The sequence below is a fragment of the Salmo salar genome, chromosome ssa24 (genome assembly GCF_905237065.1).
Source record: "Salmo salar chromosome ssa24, Ssal_v3.1, whole genome shotgun sequence".
NCBI lineage: Eukaryota > Metazoa > Chordata > Actinopteri > Salmoniformes > Salmonidae > Salmo > Salmo salar.
In genome coordinates, this window is record NC_059465.1 from 21,428,977 (window position 1) to 21,453,138 (window position 24,162).

At 44.6% G+C, this 24,162-nt stretch overlaps 1 protein-coding gene across 4 annotated transcripts in view; it reads left to right on the forward strand.

The window, feature by feature from the left end:
• Positions 1-24,162, forward strand: part of LOC106585552 (protein turtle homolog A) — a 68,834-nt gene that overhangs the window by 37,009 nt on the left and 7,663 nt on the right. For all 4 annotated transcript variants that reach the window (XR_001323973.2, XM_014171898.2, XM_014171895.2 and 1 more), the window contains exons 4-17: positions 2,665-2,811; positions 3,501-3,652; positions 3,751-3,868; positions 10,325-10,466; positions 16,281-16,426; positions 16,545-16,687; positions 16,793-16,933; positions 17,027-17,143; positions 17,247-17,397; positions 17,513-17,624; positions 17,721-17,896; positions 18,006-18,244; positions 20,571-20,655; positions 21,300-21,470. Coding sequence is in view for 3 of the 4 variants with exons in the window: in XM_014171898.2 (XP_014027373.2) it covers positions 2,665-2,811; positions 3,501-3,652; positions 3,751-3,868; positions 10,325-10,466; positions 16,281-16,426; positions 16,545-16,687; positions 16,793-16,933; positions 17,027-17,143; positions 17,247-17,397; positions 17,513-17,624; positions 17,721-17,896; positions 18,006-18,244; positions 20,571-20,655; positions 21,300-21,470 (2,040 nt within the window). In the remaining variant the exon portion in view is untranslated. The remainder of the gene's footprint in view (positions 1-2,664; positions 2,812-3,500; positions 3,653-3,750; positions 3,869-10,324; positions 10,467-16,280; positions 16,427-16,544; positions 16,688-16,792; positions 16,934-17,026; positions 17,144-17,246; positions 17,398-17,512; positions 17,625-17,720; positions 17,897-18,005; positions 18,245-20,570; positions 20,656-21,299; positions 21,471-24,162) is intronic.

The following is a 24,162-nucleotide window of genomic DNA, read 5'->3' on the forward strand; positions in this document are numbered from 1 at the left end:
ACACAGAGAAGAGCAGTCTCAGTTGAATGCCCAGTCTTGAAACCTGACTGATTAGGATCAAGAAGGTCATTCTGAGAGAGATAGCAGGAGAGCTGGCCAAGGACGGCACATTCAAGAGTTTTGGAGAGAAAAGAAAGAAGGGATACTGGTCTGTAGTTGTTGACATCGGAGGGATCGAGTGTAGGTTTTTTCAGAAGGGGTGCAACTCTCGCTCTCTTGAAGACGGAAGGGACGTAGCCAGCGGTCAAGGATGAGTTGATGAGCGAGGTGAGGTAGGGGAGAAGGTCTCCGGAAATGGAGTGGGCAGGTTGTTGGGCGGCCGGCCGTCACAAGACGCGAGATTTCATCTGGAGAGATAGGGGAGAAAGAGGTCAAAGCACAGGGTAGGGCAGTGTGAGCAGGACCAGCGGTGTCGTTTGACTTAGCAAACGAGGATCGGATATCGTCAACCTTCTTTTCAAAATGGTTGACGAAGTCATCCTCAGAGAGGGAGGAGGGGGGGGGAAGGGGAGGAGGATTCAGGAGGGAGGAGAAGGTAGCAAAGAGCTTCCTAGGGTTAGAGGCAGATGCTTGGAATTTAGAGTGGTAGAAAGTGGCTTTAGCAGCAGAGACAGAAGACGAGAATGTAGAGAGGAGGGAGTGAAAGGATGCCAGGTCCGCAGGGAGGCGAGTTTTCCTCCATTTCCGCTCGGCTGCCCGGAGCACTGTTCTGTGAGCTCGTAGTGAGTCGTCGAGCCACGGAGCAGGAGGGGAGGACCGAGCCGGCCTGGAGGATAGGGGACAGAGAAAATCAAAGGATGCAGAAAGGGAGGAGAGGAGGGTTGAGGAGGCAGAATCAGGAGATAGGTTGGAGAAGGTTTGAGCAGAGGGAAGAGATGATAGGATGGAAGAGGAGAGAGTAGCGGGAGAGAGAGAGCGAAGGTTGGGACGGCGCAATACCATCCGAGTAGGGGCAGAGTGAGAAGTGTTGGATGAGAGCGAGAGGGAAAAGGATACAAGGTAGTGGTCGGAGATTTGGAGGGGAGTTGCAATGAGATTAGTGGAAGAACAGCATCTAGTAAAGATGAGGTCAAGCGTATTGCCTGCCTTGTGAGTAGGGGGGGAAGGTGAGAGGGTGAGGTCAAAAGAGGAGAGGAGTGGAAAGAAGGAGGCAGAGAGGAATGAGTCAAAGGTAGACGTGGGGAGGTTAAAGTCACCCAGAACTGTGAGAGGTGAGCTATCATCAGGAAAGGAACTTATCAAGGCGTCAAGCTCATTGATGAACTCTCCAAGGCAACCTGGAAGCCGATAAATGATAAGGATGTTAAGCTTGAAAGGGCTGGTAACTGTGACAGCATGGAATTCAAATGAGGAGATAGACAGATGGGTCAGGGGAGAAAGAGAGAATGTCCACTTGGGAGAGATGAGGATTCCAGTGCCACCACCCCGCTGGCTCGATGCTCTAGGGGTATGCGAGAACACGTGGGCAGACGAGGAGAGAGCAGTAGGAGTAGCAGTGTTATCTGTGGTAATCCATGTTTCCGTCAGCGCCAGGAAGTCTAGGGACTGGAGGGTAGCATAGGCTGAGATGAACTCAGCCTTGTTGGCCGCAGACCGGCAGTTCCAGAGGCTGCCGGAGACCTGGAACTCCACGTGGGTCGTGCGCGCTGGGACCACCAGGTTAGAGTGGCAGCGGCCACGCGGTGTGAAGCGTTTGTATGGCCTGTGCAGAGGGGAAAGAACAGGGATAAACAGACACATAGTTGACAAGCTACAGAAGTGTTGTTTCTTGTATTATTGTCTCTTGTGTCTTTAGAGAACTGTTTCACTTTGATATCCTTTTTCTTCTGTCCTGATTTTCTCTTTCTTTTCTTCTGTTAACTAGATATTCTTTGTTGTTCTTCATTAGCTAGCTAGCTTCTTCCAAAAGAGTCCCTAGCAACTGCTTAGCAACTGGTAAACAATTCAGCTAGCTAAGATAACTACAATTTTATGAAAAATAGTTATTTTTCAAAAGCCTATCTTCTTTGTTTGTTGCTTGTTTTTTCTCCTATTCAGTCTTGCAGTTTTCTTTTGCTTTTTTCCGATGTACTTCACTCTAAAAACCATGTAAATGTCAATATTTGTAGGAGCTCATTTTTCAGCTGCTGCTGCTCAAATTGGAGTTCCGGAATTTGTTGGTATTGGATGTGTTGGTATTGGTACCAAACTGCCTTTACCCTTTTTTATCTATTCTCTTCATCACTCTCCATATTGTACACAACGAGAAGTCTAAATATAGTAAATCTTTCTCAACTAGAATCTTGCTCTGCTTGTCACAATTGAATCATGTGTTTGTACTTCCCTAACCCAAGGTCTCTGGCTTCTCTTTAAATTACATTCTCTGTTTGCCATTTATGTCATTCCATATATTCCATTAAGCAGACCGAAAAGCCCTGAGTCCTAAACCCTTTGGGGAATTTAAGTAATGTATAATTGATTATTTGATACTAACTCACAGCAAACTTTATGGGACAGTATAGTTGATGTCCTGAAAACCCATGAGGTTTGACTTTGCCTGTGGCCTTTTGTGACACTGGATGCCTGTGTCCACTGCTTGGTAAGCCCACTGCCTGCATGTGCTGACTCTGCTAGTCTGGTTGTATGTTCTGACCCTGGGGGCTCTCTGTCTCTCTCTGTGCCCAGGCCGTGTGTCTCTGACCCGGGGGGCCTCGCTGCTGGTGGAGGGGCTGAGCCTGGAGGACGAGGGCTGGTTCGAGTGTCGCATCCTGCTCCTAGACTGCACCACAGACGAGTTCCGCAACGGCACCTGGACCTTCCTCTCCATCACAGGTGCAGCTCAGTGGATCTCTGTGGCAGTCAGAGGAACTGGACCTACAGGACATGTCATCCTCTAACTGCCCACAACCATCAGTGTTTTCCCTTTAGAATATCCTCAACATCCTCAGCATGTCCCTCTCCTGTTTATCTTCATATGGAGTCTTTTTTTCAGTGTATGAGTTGTTGTTGCATAATGCTCAGTGTTTTACACAGTGCTCACGACACGTCTCGTCTCGCCACAGGGGACGTAGACACAGTGCACGTGACCTCACCAGGATAGTGGAGGCTAAAGGGAAAACAATGTTTTGTGTTCAAGTGTTTCTCTTGTCCTGCATCCTTCTCTCCTCCTACTGTCACTCTCTCCTCCTCTCCTTTTCCTATTCTGTTTTCCCATTCACACACATATCAAAACACATGCCACTCCAATTTACTATCTACCTCTCATCCTCTCTTTCTTTCCATTTGTCCATCTTGTCTTATTTTCTTCCTCCCTTATGCATCAAATAGGATATCATCAGGGCAAGTATTGTGTTACATCCATGTAACGTACCTGGTTACTCAACATGTTTGGGTGATCAGTGGCCACGACTAGCTTACAGATATAGCAGTAACATAATTCATAGTTTCCCATTAGTAGTTAATTAACTAACTAGAGAATTGTGTTACATTTGTTTAAAGATCATCTAATTTTCACCCTGCAGCCCCACCTGTATTTATCAAGACTCCGCCTACCTTTGTGGAAGTCCTGCTAGGGGACTCCCTGACCCTCAGCTGTGGTGCCCATGGTAACCCTCGACCAACTGTTATCTGGCATAAAGATGAGGCCCCAATTGAGAATGGTGAAAAGATGGTGGTATGTAGAAAAGCTTCTGTTTGCTGTTGTTGGATGAAGATGTTGGTCATGATTCAAAGCATCTGCAATCTCTTTCTCTCTCCCTCCCTCTCTCACAGGTGCTCAATGGCACCTTATATTTGGCTCCCATCACCAGAGAGACATCAGGAATGTATAAATGTCATGTGTCCAACTCGGAGGGGAATCTGACCCATACTACCCAGCTGCAGGTCAAAGGTCAGTCTGACTATCTTCTAACCATCTGGGAGAGGCAGGCAGGTCCTCTGCGGACTTCTCATAAGCCCAATCAGCTCAGTTCGCTCACTTTAAGGGTCTCCAATGTATTAACCCCTAAAGGTTCATACATTAGTCCTTAAAACCTTAGGTCTGGTCAAGAAGACAAACCATTTAGTTTACTAACCATTTAGTTTACGGAGTGGCTGCGGATACATATTTTCTGGACCCCCTCTTCCCGTCAGCTAAAGGTCCTGAAGCTTCTGCGCATGTATGGGATTCCCTACTTTACTCATAGTCTCTGCTCTACTCATAGAGAACAGGCTACTCTGACGAATGGTGGTCGTTTAATAAAGTTAGATCAAAGCTGAATCAATGTTCCTAACATTAGGAACACCAGGATTCAGTACCCCTGTCTTTCTCACCACTGTATGTCTCTCATTGGAGAGGAGCCTGGAGAAAGGGAGAAAGAGCCTACACTGACCACACAAAGATTTCTGTCTCCACCTAGTGTGCTTGTCTTCTGCCTACACATATTTTTGCTACATAATTTCTGTAACCAAGATCTCAGGGTATTAGCAAATACATACACTGAGTGTACAAAACATTAGGAATACCTTCCTAACATTGAGTTGCACCCCCTTTTGCCCTCAGAACTGTAAATGAGAATGTGTTCTCAGTCAACTTACCTGGTAAAATAACGGATAAATAAATAAAAGAACATCCTCAATTCATATATATATATATATACATATATAATAATTATACGAATATATATATTCATTATGATTTAGATATATATATTTGGCCATTTAGGAATGTGTTATTCAATGTGTTTCTATGGGCTATAGTGGTTAAGGCCAAATTCAATATTTTAACAAATAATTTATACATATTTAGTTTGATACCTAAAGGTGTCCTAAAATTCAAAATCACATAGCTAAATTATCCATGGTAGGACCTTCTTAAAAAATTCCATATGTCAGCTTACAATTTTTCACCTGTAAAACTTGACCACAAAAATGTGTGCGTAAATTAGAGGTAAAGAAACACGTGCACAGAACGTGATTTGGAAAACTTCAGCTCTTGGCCACGTTCAGTAGCCAAATGTTGTTGAACATTGCAGATAGGAATGCCATGAATAGAGCCTATGTGATTCCTTGTTCAACATGTCAGAGAGGCATGTTTGTTCTACAACACATATTTCTCTCTGAACGTTCCAAAACGTTGCGTCCTGCTGAATGCGTCCCTGGGGAAAAGGGTTCCAGGGGGCTGGGATAGGGCGGTTACCTATGGATCCGCAGCCTCTGCCTTTAGTTTAACAGAAAGCCAACTTAAAGCACATATGTTTTCTGGGAAAATAGTCTGTGTAGCCATTTGATTAGCTGTTGAGGAGTCTAATGGCATGAGGGTAGAAGCTATTTATGAGCCTCTTGGACCTAGACATGGCTCTTCGATACCGCTTGCCGTGCGGTAGCAGAAAGAACAGTGGCTGGAGTCTTTGACAATTTTTAGGGTCTTCCTCTGACACCGCCAGGTCTGGAGGTTCTGGATGGCAGGAAGCTTGGCCCCGGTGATGTACTGGGCCGTACGCACTACCCTCTGTAGTGCCTTGCGGTCGGAGGCGGAGCAGTTGCCATACCAGGCAGTGATGCTCTCGATGGTGCAGCTGTAAAACCTTTTGAGGATCTGAGGACCCATGCCAAATCTTTTCAGTCTCCTGAGGGGGAATAGGTTTTGTTGTGTCTTCTTCTCGACTATCTTGGTGTGCTTGGACCATATTAGTTTGTTGGTGATGTGGACACCAAGGAAGTTGAAGCTCTCAACCTGCTCCACTATAGCTCCATCGATGAGAATGGGGGCGTGCTCGGTCCTCCTTTTCCTGTAGTCCACAATCATCTCCTTTGTCTTGATCACTTTGATGGAGAGGTTGTTGTCCTTGCACCACATGGTCAGGTCTCTGACTTCAGGTCTACCACTGTTGTGTCATCAGCAAACTTAATGATGGTGTTGGAGTCGTGCCTAGCCGTGCAGTCATGAGTGAACAGGGAGAACAGGAGGGGACTGAGCACGCACCACTGAGGGGCTCCCGTGTTGAGAATCAGCGTGGCGGATGTGTTGTTACCTACCCTTACCACCTGGGGGGCGGCCCGTCAGGAAGTCCAGGATCCAGATGCAGAGGGAGGTGTTTAGTCCCAGGGTCCTTAGCTTAGTGATGAGCTTTGAGGGCATTATGGTGTTGAACACTGAGCTGTAGTCAATGAATAGCATTCTCACATAGGTGTTCCTTTTGTCCAGGTGTGAAAGGGAAGTGTGGAGTGCAATAGAGATTGCATCATCTGTGGATCTGTTGGTGCGGTATGCAAATTGGAGTGGGTCCAGGGTTTCTGGGATAATGGTGTTGATGTGAGCCATGACCAGCCTTTCAAAGCATTTCATGGCTACAGACGTGAGTGCTACGGGTCAGTAGTCATTTAGGCAGGTTACCTTAGTGCTCTTGGGCACAGGGACTATGGTGGTCTGATTGAAACATGTTGGTATTACAGACTCAGAGAGGGAGAGGTTGAAAATGTCAATGAAAACACTCTCCAGTTGGTAATCCGTCTGGTCCTGTTGCCTTGTGAATGTTCACCTGTTTAAAGGTCTTACTCACATCGGCTGCGGAGAGTGTGATCACACAGTCGTCCGGAACAGCTGATGCTCTCATGCATGTTTCAGTGTTACTTGCCTGGAAGCGAGCATAGAAGTTATTTAGCTCGTCTGGTAGGCTCGTATTACCGGGCAGCTCTCGGCCGTGCTTGCCTTTGTAGTCTGTAATAGTTTGCAGGCCCTGCCACATCCGACGAGTGTCGGAGCCGGTGTAGTACGATTCGATCTTAGTTCTGTATTGACACTTTGCCTTTTTGATGGTTCATCGGAGGGCATAGGGAGATTTCTTATAAGCTTCCTGGTTAGAGTCCTACTCCTTGAAAGCGGCAGCTCTACCTTTTAGCTCATTGTGAATGTTGCCTGTAATCCATGGCTTCTGGTTGGGGTATGTACACACAGTCACTACTGTGGGGACGACGTCCTCGATTCACTTATTGATAAAGCCAGTGACTGATGTGGTTTACTCCTCAATGCCATCGGAACTACAGTCCTGTAGTTTAGTATCTGCTTCATCTGACCACTTTTTTTATAGACCAAGTCACTGGTACTTCCTGCTTAAATTTTTGCTTGTAAGCAGGAATCAGGAGGATAGAATTGTGGTCAGATTTGCCAAATGGAGGGCGAGGGAGAGCTTTGTATGTGTCTCTGTGTGTCACGTCCTGACCCTAGTAAGATGTCATTTTCTATAGTAGAGTAGGTCAGGGCGTGACAGGGGGTGTTTTGTGTTTTTCTATGTTTTCTATTTCTATGTTTGTGTTCTAGGTTTTCTATTTCTATGTTGTTGTTTTTTGGGGTTGATCTCCAATTGGAGGCAGCTGGTCCTCGTTGCCTCTGATTGGAGATCATATTTAAGTAGGGGTTTTTCTTCCTGGGTTTTTGTGGGTAGTTGTTTTCTGTTTAGTGTATGTCACCTGACGGAACTGTTGTCGGTCGTTTTGTTGTTTTGTTAAAGTGTATTCATTAAAAAAGTTAATATGAGCACTATACACGCTGCGCCTTGGGCTCCTTTAGACTACCCTCGTTACAGAACTACCCACCATGATTGGATCAAGCGGCGTGCCCGGGCTGAAATGGACACCTGGTCACATAGTGAGTGGACGGAGAGGAGAAATTGGACCTGGGGCCAGGTAATCGAGAGATACCGGAGCCTACCTGGGAAGAACGAGAGGCAGCCCCCCCAAAAAAATGTTTTGGGGGGGGCACACGGGTAGTTTGGCTGGGCCAGGGGTGAGGCCTGAGTCAACTCCCTGTGCTTTTTGTGGTGAGCATGTGCCTGCCTCTCGCACTCTCTCTCCAGTGCGCCTCCATAGCACAGTACGTCCTGTGCCTGCTCCTCGTGCTCTCCCTCCAGTGCGCCTCCAGATTCCAGTACGTCCTGTGCCTGTTCTTCGCACTCTCCCTCCAGTGGGCATCCATAACCCAGTACGGCCGGTGCCTGCTTTGAGCACTCGATCCTCAGTGAGTCTCCCCAGTCCGGTGAGACCGGTTCCTGCTCCACGTACAAAGCCTCCAGTGATAATCGATAGTCCGACACCTGTAGAGATGATCCATGGCACTAAGCCTCTAGTGATGATCCATGGCCCGGAGCCTGTAGGGATATTCCATGGCACGAAGCCTGAAGAGGTAATCCATTCCCCGGAACCTGAAGAAATAATCCTTGGCATAATGCCTGGAGGGATTATAAATGGTCCGGAGCCTGTAGGGATAAACCATGGCACGAAGCCTGTAGGAATAATCCATGGCCCGACACCTGTAGAGATAATCCATGGTAAGAAGCCTCCAGTGATGATCCTTGGTGCGGAACCTGTAGAGATGATCCATGGCATGGAGCCAGCAGCAACGGTCACTAGTCCGGAACCTAGTATGACGCCTCCCAGTCCGGAACCTCCGGCGACGTTTCTCCGTCTGGAGCCTCCAGCGACGCTCCTCAGTCCGGAGCCTCCAGCGACGCTCCTCAGTCCGGAGCCTCCAGCGACGCTCCTCAGTCCGGAGCCTCCAGCGACGCTCCCCAGGAGGCTCCGCTCCCCAGTCCGGAGCCTCCAGCGACGCTCCCCAGTCCGGAGCCTCCAGCGACGCACCCCAGTCCGGAGCCTCCAGCGACAGTCCGCAATTATCACCCTCCCTACCCTCACTTTTGTTTTGTGGTTTTTTGTTGTTGGTTTGTTGCATTCGGAGTCTGCACCTTTTGGGGGGGGGGGGGGGGTACTGTCACGTCCTGACCCTAGTAAGATGTAATTTTCTATAGTAGAGTAGGTCAGGGCGTGACAGGGGGTGTTTTGTGTTTTTCTATGTTTTCTATTTCTATGTTTGTGTTCTAGGTTTTCTATTTCTATGTTGTTGTTTTTTGGGGTTGATCTCCAATTGGAGGCAGCTGGTCCTCGTTGCCTCTGATTGGAGATCATATTTAAGTAGGGGTTTTTCTTCCTGGGTTTTTGTGGGTAGTTGTTTTCTGTTTAGTGTATGTCACCTGACGGAACTGTTGTCGGTCGTTTTGTTGTTTTGTTAAAGTGTATTCATTAAAAAAGTAAATATGAGCACTATACACGCTGTGCCTTGGTCTCCTTTAGACGACCCTCGTTACACTGTGCGTGGAGTGAAGGTGGTCTAATATTTTCCCCTCTGGTTGCTCAATTAACATGCTGATAGAAATTAGTTAAAACTGATTTAAGTTTCCCTGTATTAAAGTCCCCGGCCACTAGGAGTGCAGCCTCTGGATGAGCGTTTTCCTGTTTGCTTATGGCGGTATACAGCTCATTGAGGTGTAGGTATGTAGACAGCTATGAAAAATACAGATGAAAACTCTCTTGGTAGATAGTATGGTCTAAAGCTTATCATGAGATACTCTACCTCAGGCGAGCAAAACCTCGAGACTTCCTTAGATATCGTGCACCAGCTGTTGTTTACATAAATGCACAGGTCCCCGCCCCATGTCTTACCAGAGGCTGCTTTTCTGTCCTGCCGATAGAGTGTATAACCCGCCAGCTGTATGTTCTTAATGTCGTCGTTCAGCCACGACTCGGTGAAACATAAGATATTACAGTTTTAATGTCCCGTTGGCAGAATAAACGTGCTTTCAGTTCGTCCCCTTTATTTTCCAGCGATTGAACGTTAACTAGCAGGACGGAAGGCATGGGAAGATTAGCCACTCGTTGCCTGATCCTCACAAGGCACCCTGATCTCTTTCCGCGAAATCTGCGTTTTCTTCTCCAGCAAATAACGGGGATCTGGGCCTGGTCGGGTGTCTGTATTTAATCCCCCCGTCCGACTCATTGAAGAAGAACTCTTCGTCCAGTTTGAGTTGAGCAATCGCAGTTCTGATGTCCAGAAGCTCTTTTCGGTCATAAGAGACGGTAGCAGCAACATTATGTACAAAAGAAGTTACGAACAACGCGAATAAACAAACAAAATAGCATGGTTGGTTAAGAGCCGATAAGACGACAGCCTTCCCCCCCCCCCCCCGTCACCATTTTACTATCAGGGCCTGTATCCCCAAAAGCATCTCAGAGTAGGAGTGCTGATCTAGGATCTGTCAATATAATCTTATTCATTATAATCTAAAAGGCTAAACTGATCCTAGATCAGCAATTTTACTCTGAGATGCTTTGTGGATACAGGCCCAGAGCTACTGTGACACTTCCATCTAGTGGTGTATGGTCTATAAATGCACTGTTCTTGTCACATCAAATCCTCAGCTGTTATTTGTGTCCGCATACCTGTATCATTAAGGTTTATCAGTATGACTCACTTGTTTTACAACCAGAGAAAAAGCACATGTATGCAGTAACTTAAATTCTCCCAACTTCAAAATAGGTCCTCCACTCATCATCATCGCCCCAGAGGACACCACCCTCAACATATCCCAGGATGCAGTTCTGCAGTGCCAAGCTGAGGCCTATCCCTCCAACCTCACCTATGAGTGGTGGAAACAGGGACAGAATGTCTACCATATAGAGTGAGTTGACTTTGACACATTGTAAACACACAAACTACAGTACAAACACAAACTTCAACACAAACACACACAGAAACACAAACTACAGTAGAAACACAAACACACACAGAAACACAAACTACAGTAGAAACACAAACACACACAGAAACACAAACTACAGTAGAAACACAAACTACAACACAAACGCACAGAAACACAAAGTACAGTAGAAACACAAACTACAGAAGCTACTGGGATCAGTGGCGGTCAGTGCAGTTTAAGATGACGAAGGACAATCTTTTTTATTTTCAAAAGCATGGCCTTATTTCTATTACAGCATATTGGATAACTGTCATTCATATTCCATTCACACAGTTCAATGTGACAGCGATAGGTTTAGGCTACTACAATACATTATACTCAAATTTTCCCTATATCCATCATGAGGTTGCTTCAACCTCGCCTATAAATGAAAGTTTACAATGTAGGTGCACACAGGTTAAGACATTTTTTTTAGGTGACAGACACATGGACAGTGACACATTCAATAATGCATTGCACACTCTTGCCTGCATCTTGCTGATCTAGGGTGTAATCATTAGTCCAACAGTTGCAAACAAGAGTTTCTATTGGACAAATTCAGGTATGCTTATCCCCGTTTCATTCCGTTTGCTTCCGTTTAAGAAACGTTATTCAAGAGAATCGGCGGAATGAATACACACCTGATCACGTGTAAACACAGTTCACTTTCACAGCAGCCATGTTGTATTCCTTCTCGCATCTATGCGCTCTCCTCCTCTCACCTTTTCCATTCGCTTGTGGACTTCAATGCACAACACATCAGCTGTATGTGACCAGGCAAAAAAAAACTTTCCAAGCCAAACCATATCATAACCGCTACACACAGCCTACATTGTTGTTACCATATAAGCTAAAGCAACATCATCATCAACATAGCTAATAGAACTAATGCGTTAGTAAACCCTTTACAGTCATGCAGTAATGTTACAGTGTATAGTCAGTAAGCAATTTAGCACTTACAACTCAGTTTTTCACAATTCCTGACATTTGATCCTAGTAAAAATTCCCTGTCTTAGGTCAGTTAGGATCACCACTTTATTTTAAGAATGTGAAATGTCAGAATAATAGTAAAGAGAATGATTTAAATGAGTGTAACTGAGTCAGGTTTGTAGGCCTCCTTGCTCGCACACACTTTTTCAGTTCTGCGCACACATTTTATATAGGATTGAGGTCAGGGCTTTGTGATGGCCACTCCAATACCTTGACTTTGTTGTCCTTAACTTCTTGGGGCTATGTGGGACGCTAGCGTGCCACCCGTGGTGCACCCTATCAACAGCAGGTGCATTTCAAGAGCGGCAAATTTGAAACCAAATAAATGTCAAAATTCAAATTTTTCAAACATACAACTATCTTACACCCTTTGAAAGATAAACATCTCCTTAATCTAACCACATTGTCCGATTTCAAAAAGGTTTTACGGCGAAAGCATAAAGTTAGATTATGTTAGAAGAGTACATTGACAATAGCTGTGTGTAATGTTTTGTCAATTCAAAGACAGGGTCACCAAAACCATAAAACCAGCTAAAATGATGCACTAACCTTTTACAATCTCCATCAGATGACACTCCTAGGACATTATGTTAGACAATGCATGCATTTTTAGTTCTATCAAGTTCATATTTATATACAAAAACAGCATTTTACTATGGCATTGATGTTGAGGAAATCATTTCCCTCCAATAACCGGCAGTCAAGTCAGCACCACAAATTAAATAATTAAAATTAGAAAACATTGGTAAAATATTATATTGTCATTTAAAGAATTATAGATTTACATCTCTTGAACGCAATCAACTTGCCAGATTTAAAAATAACCTTACTGGGAAATCACACTTTGCAATAATCTGAGCACTGCGCCCAGAAAAATATGCTTTGCTATACAGACAAACGGCCATGTTGGAGAGATCTAAAATCGAAAATACTATGTAAATAATCCATTACCTTTGATTCTCTTCATCAGATGTCACTTCCCGGAATCCCAGGTCCATAATGAATGTAGTTTTGTTCAAAAAAGCTCATCATTTATATCCAAAAAGATCCGTGTTGTTAGCACATGATCTAAGCCAGCCGGACTTCTCGTCATGAACGAGGGGAAAAAATATATTTACGTTCGTTCAAACATGTCAAACGTTGTATAGCATAAATCATTAGTGCCTTTTTTAACCAGAACATGAATAATATTCAAGGTGGACGAATGCATTCTCTTTTATAACGTATTGGAACGAGGGTACCCAACATGAACTCGTGCGCCAGAGTCTAATCGGCCATCACCGTTCCATGGCTCTTGTTCGGTCAGATCTCACAGTAAAAGACTCAAAACACTTTGTAAAGGCTGGTGACATCTAGTGGAAGCAATAGGAAGTGCCAAAACATTAATCAACCCCTGTGTGTTTCAATGGCATAGGCTTAAAGGTAATTCAACACATCAGGTATCCACTTCCTGTCAGAAAATGTCTCAGGGTTTTGCCTGCCAAATGAGTTCTGTTATACTCACAGACACCATTCAAACAGTTTTAGAAACTTTAGGGTGTTTTCTATCCATATATAATAAGTATATGCATATTCTAGTTACTGGGTAGGATTAGTAACCAGATTAAATCGGGTACGTTTTTTTATCCAGCCGTGAAAATACTGCCCCCTAGCCCCAACAGGTTAAGCCATTTTGCCACAACTTTGGAAGTATGCTTGGGGTCATTGTCCATTTGGAAGACCTATTGGCGACCAAGCTTTAACTTCCTGACTGATGTCTTGAGATGTTGCTTCAATATATCCACATAATTTTCCTACCTCATGATGCCATCTATTTTGTGAAGTGCACCAGTCCCTCCTGCAGCAAAGCACCCCCACAACATGATGCTGCCACCCCCATGCTTCATGGTTGGGATGGTGTTCTTTGGCTTGCAAGCCTCCCCCTTTTTCCTCCAAACATAACGATGGTCATTATGGCCAAGCAGTTCTATTTTTGTTTCATCAGACCAGAGGACATTTCTACAAAAAGTACGATCTTTGTCCCCATGTGCAGTTGCAAACCGTAGTCTGTTTTTTTTACGGCGGTTTTGGAGCAGTGGCTTCTTCCTTACTGAGCGGCCTTTCAGGTTATGTCAATATAGGACTCGTTTTACTGTGGATATAGATACTTTTGTACCTGGTTCCTCCAGCATCTTCACACGGTCCTTTGCTGTTGTTCTGGGATTGATTTGCACTTTTCGCACCAAAGTACGTTCATCTCTAGGAGACAGAACACGTCTCCTTCCTGAGCGGTATGACGGCTGCGTGGTCCCATGGTGTTTATACTTGCGTACTATTGTTTGTACAGATGAACGTGGTACCTTCAGGCGTTTGGAAATTGCTCCCAAGGATGAACCAGACTTGTTGAGGTCTACAATTTTTTGTAGACCTCAACAAGTCAACTTAGTGTATGTAAACTTCTGACCCGCTGGAATTGTGAATTATAAGTGAAATAATCTGTCTGTAAACAATTGTTGGAAAAATTACTTGTGTCATGCACAAAGTAGATGTCCTTACCGACTTGCCAAAACTATAGTTTGTTATCAATAAATTTGTGGAGTGGTTGAAAGACAAGTTTTAATGACCTAAGTGTATGTAAACTTCCGACTTCAACTGTAGCTGCATTTGCTAGCTAAGTAAGTGAAACTGAAAGTTAAAAAAAAGAAATCTGTCTCTCTATCTCTTTCTTGCTTCTTCAATTTCGAATAAATTAATTTGTTCAAAACTGTTCAACTATTGTCTTTCTCTCTCTTTGAGTCAACTAATCACCACATTTTATGCACTGCAGTGCTAGCTAGCTGTAGCTAATGTTTTCTGTACTAGATTAATTCTCTGATCCTTTGATTGGGTGCACAATATGTCAGTTCATGCTGCAAGAACTCTGATAGGTTGGAGGACGTCCTCCGCAATATATAATTACTGTGTAAGTCTATGGAATGGGGTGAGAACCATGAGCCTCGTAGGTTTTGTATTGAAGTCAATGTACCCAGAGGAGGACAGAAGCTAGCTGTCCTCCGACTACACCATGGTGGTCGCTACTGTAACGATGTGCGCTGAGAGTCGGGAAGCAAGTTCAGGGAGTGAGTGTTGTAATAAATAAACACAACATAATACAAAACACGAACAATGCACAGCCATGAAACTGAAACAGAAACAATGATGCCTGGGGAAGGAACCAAGGAGAGTGACATATATAGGGCAGGTAATCAAGGAGGTGATGGAGTCCAGGTGAGTGTCATATTGCGCTAATGCGCTTAGCGATGGTGACAGGTGTGCGCCTTATCGAGCAGCCTGGTGACCTAGAGGCCAGAGAGGGAGCGCACGTGACAGTACCCCCTCCCTGACAAGTGGCTCCAGCCGCAGGACGCCGACCAAGCTGACGATCCCGGGATCAGGAGCGGACCAGTCACCTCTGCTAAGGCGCGGGAACCTGTCGATCCAGCTGAGGTGCAGGAGCATGGCGACCTAGAGCGTCGGAGAGAGAGCATACGTGACAGTACTCCCTCCCCGGCGCATTCGGCTCCAGCCTCAGGACGCCAACCACAGGGACGATCCCGGGGATCAGGTTGTGAACCGGTCGTCTCCGCTGAGGCGCAGAAATCTGACGAACTGGCTGAGGAGTGAGAGCCTGATTCCTCGGTCCTGACACCCGGACCCGACATCACCTCAAAAACAAAAAAACTCCCTGATGCTTCCCTTTGGTGAGGTGTCATTCTGTATTGTGTTCGTGTCGTGTTCTTGGTTTTGTTGTTTTATTAAAACGTTTCACCTGCACTTCCTTCCGACTCACCGCCTCGTCATTACAGCTACCCTACAGAGTGCTGTTGAGGCTACTGTAGACTTTCATTGCAAAACAGTGTATTTTAATAAAGTATTTAATGACATTTGAATATATTTAGTATAGTTTTATCTGAAAAGGATGGTCCTCCCCTTCCTTCTCTGAGGAGCCTCCATTGACTGGGATATGTGAGAAGCATACTGTCTTATGATGTGTATCTATGTTTCCAAGCCCATTTCCAAGCCCATCGTTTTCCTCTACAATACAAGTTCATTCGATTGTTAGTGAGACAATTATATACCAGTAGTAGCATTTTGACCACAGGTAATTCTTAGACAATGGAGCATATTGCAACTAAGAAGACACTCAAGCCTCCCGGGTGGCGCCTCCCGGGTGGCCCAGCCTCCCGGGTGGCCCAGCCTCCCGGGTGGGCTCGAACCCAGAGATTCTGGGTTCGAGCCCAGGCTCTGTCGCAGCCGGCCGCGACCGGGAGGTCAATGGGGCGACGCACAATTGCCCCAGCGTAGTCCGGGCTAGGGAGGGTTTGGCCGGCAGGGATATCCTTGTCTCATTGCGCACTAGCGACTCCTGTGGCGGGCCGGGCGCAGTGCACGCTGACCAGGTCGTTTCCTCCGACACATTGGTGCGGCGGGCTTCTGGGTTGGATGTGCATTGTGTCAAGAAGCAGTGCGGCTAGGTTGGGTTGTCTATAAAGGATGGCTCTCGACCTTCGCCTCTCCCGAGTTCGTACGGGAGTTGCAGTGATGAGACAAGACTATAACTACTACCAATTGGATACCACGAAATTGGGGAGAAAAAAGGGGTAAAAAATATAGATATATATATCTATCTATATATATATATCTATATATCTATATATCTATATATATATATATATATATATATATATATATATATATATATATAACACTAAAGGCCAGGTTGTGATGTGTGTGTTTTGTTCTCAGCTATCTCAAGACCCGTGTGAAGATCTTAGTGGACGGCACACTCCTCATCCCTAGTCTTGTCCCAGAGGACACTGGGATTTACACCTGTATACCAACCAATGGGCTGATGACCCCACCCTCTGCCTCAGCACACCTCAAAGTCAAATGTAAGAATTGTGGTTCACTATGGCTACTTTATGCATGTCTTGATTTCCTGGCCTGTGTGTTATAGTCCATCTCTGGGAGAGTGACTTACTGTATATATATTTCCTTTGTCTCTCTTAGACCCTGCCCGGGTGGGCCGGATGCCCAGGGAAACGTATCTACCTACGGGCATGAGGGGAGTCATCTTCTGCCCAGTCCAGGCGGAGCCCCCCATGCTCTTTGTCAACTGGACCAAAGATGGGAACAATTTAAACCTTGACAATGTAGGTATTCACACTGGGAAACATGAATCCTAATACATAGAATATATGTCATTGATCTCTGTTGTATTTCATGTTTGTTTTCTCCTTCTGTCTATGTCTGCTCAGGTCCCTGGCTGGAAGGTGAACTCTGAGGGCTCAGTGTTTATAGCCACAGCCAATGACGATGCAGTGGGCATGTACACCTGTACTGCCTATAACAGCTATGGAACCATGGGTCAGTCTGAACCCACTAAGGTTATCCTGCAGGTAAGGCTGGTCTCCAGGCCTCTGTTCCCTGGTCATAGAAAACCCTGCTGCCTGTGGGTCTGGATGGACTTAAAACTGTCTTTCCCTCTGCAGGATCCGCCCTCATTTTCTGTGTCCCCTCGTGCTGAGTACCTGCAGGAGGTGGGCCGGGAGCTAGTCATCCCCTGTGAGGCAGATGGAGACCCCTCTCCCAATATCACCTGGAGCAAGGTGAGGTGTCCCTAATAGACACAGCTGATGGAACCCCAGAGAGCATAGCCCTCTCTCTCTGTCTGTTTACGCGCATCTCTGTTGTTGCTCTCTCAACTCATAGGTTGGTCCTACTCCTCGCTCCACATACACTGTGCTGTCCAACGGCTCCCTCCTCCTGAAGCCTCTCAGGAAAGACCACCAGGGGGGTTGGGAGTGCCTTGCCACCAACCGTGTGGCCACTGTCAACACTGGCACTGTGGTCTTGGTTCTGGGTGAGTTGACCTCTGCATGGAGTAACATGGCAAGACATGCCATTCTGTAGTACATTGGTAAACAGGGTATACCGTTCCACTGGGGTATGCCAAATTTCCCTCATCTTCCCCCCAGGCACCAGCCCTCATGCTGCCTCATTCGTGTCAGTAAGCACTGGGATGAACCTGGCCAATGTGTCCTGGGAACCTGGATTTGATGGAGGATACACTCAGAAGTTTACTATCTGGTTAGTAACTAATCTCAATGTTTATCAGAATGACACAGGCCATTCTCTTCTTTGTCATGGTTCTTAAATCTCTGAGTCCCTCCCTCTTGGCCCCAGGGTTAAGCAGGCTTCCAGAGGGAAACATGAGTGGGCATCTCTCCCAGTGCCCACGTCCAAGTCCCACCTGTTGGTGACAGGGCTGCTGGCTGGCACCAGCTACCAGTTCAGTGTCCTGCCTCAGAACAAACTGGGCTCTGGACCCTTCAGTGAAATCACCTCTGTCAGAACGCAGGGTCAGTACAAGTTTTAACTGACAAAGCACTCTTTCATTTGTCTGTATTGGACACTGATCAATTTTTTTTGTATGTACAAGTCTGATCTTATCCTGTCTCTCCTCCACAGCCCTACCAACAGATCCACCGACAGTGATCACCACTCTACCAACTATCGACCCTCCCTCGTTCCTGTCAGCTAATCAGACGGTGCTTGGGATTGTTCTACAGTGGTATGCTCCTGAGTCTCAGGCCACACCCCTCACTGGGTATGTCCTCCAGGCTCGGAGAAACAAAGGCCAATGGGTCATTCTCAACAGCGCTGTGAAGGCCAACCAGAGTGAACTACTGGTACAAGGATTACTGAGGGTGAGAGGCAATTATAATTTTGGACCTTGGCAGAATGAATGAAGACACTAACTATTAGATAAATGAGGTGTAATAAAAAGTACTTTAAAGTACATTAACTGTAATCTGAAGACGATGACTTCCAAGCTTTAATGTGTTTTCAGATACAGTGCCTTGCAACAGTATTCACCCCCTTGGCGTTTTTCCTATTTTGTTTCATTACAACTTGTAATGTAAATAGATTTTTATTTGGATTTCATGTAATGGACATACACAAAATAGTCCAAATTGGTCAAGTGAAATGAAAAAAATAACTTGTTAAAAAAAAAAAAAAAATCAAAAACAGAAAAGTGCTTTGTGCATATGTATTCACCCCCTTTACTATGAAGCCCATAAATATGATCTGGTGCAACCAATTACCTTCAGAAGTCACATACCGTAATTTCCGGACTATTAAGCGCACCTGAATATAAGCCGCACCCACTGAATTTTTAAACAATTATTATTTTGAACATAAATAAGCCGCACATGTCTATAAGCAGCAGGTGCCTACCGGTACATTGAAACAAATGAACTTTACACAGGCTTTAACGAAACACGGCTTGTAACAAAAATAAATAGGCTTTAACGAAACACGGCTTGTAACAAAAATAAATAGGCTTTAACGAAGCACGGCTTGTAACAAAAATAAATAGGCTTTAACGAAACACGTCTTGTAACAAAAATAAATAGGCTTTAACGAAACACGGCTTGTAAGAAAAAATACAAAATTAGCAGTAAACAGTAGCCTACCAAGAAAGTCATTGGTCACTATCTTCCTCCTCCTGTGCACTGAAACCATCTCCTTCGGTGTCGGAGTTGAATAGCATCAGAATTGTCGCTCTCGTCACTTTCATCCGGAGGCAAATCCCCCGCTGAGCCCTCTTCAACACGCAGCAGTCCAGCCTTTCGAAACCCGTTGATGATAGTGGATTTTTTGACAATGCTCCATATATTAGCCGCGTCATTGTTTAAGCCGCGAAGTTCAAAGCGTGGGAAAAAGTTGCGGCTTATAGTCCGGAATTTACGGTAATTAGTTAGCAATCTAAGTGTTGCGTGATCTGTCACATGATCTCAGTATATATACACTTGTTCTGAAAGGCCCCAGAGTCTACAACACCACTAAGCATGGGGCACCACCAAGCAAGCGGCACTATGAAGACCAAGGAGCTCTCCAAACAGGTCGGGGACAAAGTTGTGGAGAAGTACAGATCAGGGTTAGGTAATAAAAAATATCCGAAACTTTGAACATCCCACGGAGCACCATTAAATCCATTATTAAAAAATTGAAAGAATATGGCACCACAATAAACCTGCCAAGAGAGGGCCGTCCAGCAAAACTCACGGACCAGGCAAGGAGGGCATTAATCAGAGATGCAACAAAGAGATCAAAGATAACCCTGAAGGTGCTGCAAAGCTCCACAGCGGAGATTGGAGTATCTGTCCATAGGACCACTTTAAGCTGTACACACCACAGAGCTGGGCTTTACGGAAGAGTGGCCGGAAAAAAACTATTGCTTAAAGAAAAAAATAAGCAAACACATTTGGTGTGGGAGACTCCCCAAACATATGGAAGAAGGTACTCTGGTCAGATGAGACTAAAATTGAGCTTTTTGGCCATCAAGGAAAATGCTCTGTCTGGCGCAAACCCAACACCTCTCATCACCCTGAGAATATCAGGGTGATGTTTTTCGTCGGCAGGGACTGGGAAACTGGTCAGAATTGAAGGAATGATGGATGGTGCTAAATACAGGGAATTTCTTGAGGGAAACCTGTTTCAGTCTTCCAGAGATTTGAGACTGGGGCGGAGGTTCACCTTCCTGCAGGACAATGACCCTAGGCATACTGCTAAAGCAACACTCTAATGGTTTAAGGGGAAATGTTTAAATGTCTTGGAATTGCCTAGTCAAAGCCCAGGTCTCAATCCAATTGAGAATCTGTGGTATGACTTAAAGATTGCTGTACACCAGCGGAACCCATCCAACTTGAAGGAGCTAGAGCAGTTTTGCCTTGAAGAATGGGCAAAAATCCCAGTGGCTAGATGTGCCAGGAGGAGACTTTCAGCTGTAATTGCTACAAAAGGTGGCTCTACAAAGTATTGACTTGGGGGGGGTTAATAGGTATGCATGCCCAAGTTTTGTAAATCAAATGATACAAACCCCCCAAAGATCCATTTTAATTCCAGGTTGTAATGTAACAAAATAGGAAAAATACCAAGGAAGTGAATACTTTCGAAGCCCCTGTATGTTGCCCAGAATTGTGTTTATTGAACACATGTCCTTCTCCCCTCTCCCCTGTCCCCTCTCAGGACTGCATTTATGATCTGAGATTGGTGTCTCGCAGTAACAAGCTACTGAGTGAGCCCAGTGAGTCTGTCAATGTGAACACCACAGGTTAGTATCATTACTGTACAGCCAGCTCTGATCAACTGTATGATAGAAACATTGGTTATGTTATAAAGCTAAGACTATCATGACACAAGGCGAGACCCAGATGCAGACACAGGAGGCAGATGGTTGGAGTCTTACAATATTTATTAATCCAATAGGGTAAGGCAAGAGAATGGTCATGGACAGGCAAAAGGGTCAAAACCAGTTCAGAGTCCAAAAGGTACCAAAAGGCAGGCAGAATCAAGGTCAGGACAGGCAGGATGATCAGGCAGGGGTCAAAATCGGGTGGACGATCAAAAAGAGAATAGCACAAGGAGAACGGGAAAAACGAACTGGTTGACTTGACTAACATACAAGACGAACTGGCACAGAGAGACAGGAAACACAGGGATAAATACACTGGGGAAAATAAGCGACACCTGGAGGGGGTGGAGACAATCACAGGAACAGGTGAAACAGATCACGGCGTGGCAAAGACTAAACAGCCCTAAACATTATGTAACAGTTATATCAACTGTGCTTGGTGGTAGTCATGACTCTTGACAGTTGTCATTATGTTGATACATGTTGATTGTTAGCCAAAAGCATGGCTGTCTCTATGGTGTTGTTAGTGCATTACTAACACACTGTGCCTGGTGTGGTTGCAGGCATGGAGATGTACCCTGTCTGGCCAGGCTTCCTGGAGTTTGTCCCTGAGCCGTTATTGGCTGGGTTGTTGGGTGGAGTGTGCTTCCTGTTCCTGGCAATCATCCTCTCCTTGGTGACAGCCTGTGTTATGAGTCACAGAAGAGCCCATCGGCGCAGGAAGAGGAGAGATGGTAAAGACGGCTTTATCCTAACATTTCCCTGATACTAAAAGAGAAAGAATTTCAAGCTTTCTATCCATTGAAGTGTTTTATTAGAGGTTATCTTTAAATGGGCAATCTGCAGTTGAAACAATAACAAAGGAATGGAAAGCTGAAAGATGGGCCTGGAGAAATGTTACCACTCATAGAAATAGCTATTGATGCAATGTACTGACCATCCAAGATATCAAAATTATAGTTTTAAGCATATTGTCAGGGTTTGTTTACATTTCCAACATTAACAAACATTGTAGTAAAACAAGCATTTATTTTGGATTCTGATTGAGTACATACATGTACAGTACCAGTCAAAAGTTTGGACACACCTACTCATTCAAGGTTTTTCTTTATTTTTAAAATTTTCTACATTATAGAATAATAGTGAAGACATCAAACGTATGAAATAACACATGGAATCATGTAGAAACCCAAAAAATGTTAAACAAATCAAAATATATTTTAAATTTAGATTCTTCAAAGTAGCCACCCTTTGTCTTGATGGCAGCTTTACACACACTTGGCATTCTCTCAACCAGCTTCACCTGGAATGCTTTTCCAACAGTCTTGATTGAGTTCCCACATATGCTGAGCACTTGTTGCCTGCTTTTCCTTCACTCTGCGGTCCAACTCATCCAAAACCATCTCAATTGGGTTGAGGTCGGGTGATTGTGGAGGCCAGGTGATCTGATGAGGCATTTCATCACTCTCCTTCTTGGTCAAATAGCCCTTATACAGCCTGGAGGTGTGTTGGGTCATTGTCCTGTTGAACTACAAATGATAGTCCCACTAAGCGCAAACCAGAAAGGATGGCGTATTGCTGCAGAATGCAGTGGTAGCCATGCTGGTTAAGTGTGCCTTGAATTCTAAATAAATCACAGACAGTGTCACCAGCAAAGCACCCCCACACCATCACACATCCTCCATGCTTCACGGTGGTGTCGTGTCTTTGGCATCATTAAACTGAAGACGTTTATGAAATACCTCTCTGTAATTATTATTACGCGATTGAACTGATTAATCGTGTAACTGTAATTAACTAGGAGGTCAGGGCACCAAGGAAAATATTCAGATTACAAAGTTATAATTTTCCTAATATAACTTTCAGATATCATAATATCTGATCTCTGAGTCTTCTGATTAATGATGTGTTATTTACCTTGGTCAGTCTCATTCCAAACGTCCTAAATTGTTGGTTATGTGCACGAACCCAGTCTTCACTATGAGTCATCCATACATCAATTGTCTTAAAATCATTTATTTACTAATCTAAGTAATTCACAGAAATGCATAACAAACAGTAGGTATCGTTACAAGAAATGATAGAGGAATGTGCCCTAGAGGGCTAAACCGGCATGGCGGCTTGTTAGACAAAAGGGGAGTGTGGGTCAGCTGAGAAAGCACTACAGAGTTGATAAATATTAACAATTGAAATGCTAACCCTTTGCACATGAACGCTCACTCATTCGGGAACAATTGCAATCAATATATATATTTACGCTCAGTGTGTCGTCGGGATCTTTGTTGGAGAGTTGGGTTCTGTTGGAGTTTTCCTCTCTCTCTCTCTCTCCCTCTCTCTCTCTCTCTCCCTCTCTCTCTCCCTCTCTCTCTCCCTCTCGGTTAGAATGGATATTTCAAAGTGACATTCATTAATGTCGTTATAGGACGGATGTTTCGTCGGTCTTCGCGTTCAATGATACCGAATTCCTAGCTGCAGATTAGTAATTAATATCAAAGACTTGTTATTATTCTGTCGGTATCAATAGTCTAAGCGTTTAACCACGTGGTATGGTTAAAGTTCAGAACGAGGAATGCATGGTCAAACCTTGGCCCTCTCTTCTCGAGGTAAGCTTGTCTGCGGATAGAAACCCTGGGTGGGGTTTATATTCGGAAGGACAGAAAAAGGCTGTCTCATGATGCCAGGTCCCGTCTGTTCATGGGGGCGTGTCGATGACTTGGTAAAACTTTAAACAGAAAATACATTTCTCTCACATTAACCTCTATGGGCTATGTGGGACGCAAGCGTCCCACCCCTGGTACACCCAATCAACAACAGGTGAAATATCAAGACCGCCAAATTTGAAAACAATTAAATGTCATAATTCAAATTTCTCAAACATACAACTATCTTACACCCTTTGAAAGATAAACATCTCCTTAATCTAACCACGTTGTCCGATTTCAAAAAGGCTTTACGGCAAAAGCATAAAGTTAGATTATGTTAGGAGAGTACATTGACAATAGCTGTGTGTAATGTTTTGTCAATTCAAAGACAGGCGTCACCAGAAGCAGAAAACCAGCTAAAATGATGCACTAACCTTTGACAATCTCCATCAGATGACACTCCTAGGACATTATGTTAGACAATGCATGCATTTTTAGTTCTATCAAGTTCATATTTATATCCAAAAACAGCGTTTTACTATGGCATTGATGTTGAGGAAATCGTTTCCCTCCAATAACCGGCAGTCAAGTCAGCACCACAAATTAAATAATTAAAATTAGAAAACATTGGTAAAATATTATATTGTCATTTAAAGAATTATAGATTTACATCTCTTGAACGCAATCAACTTGCCAGATTTAAAAATAACCTTACTGGGAAATCACACTTTGCAATAATCTGAGCACTGCGCCCAGAAAAATACGCGTTGCGATACAGACTAGC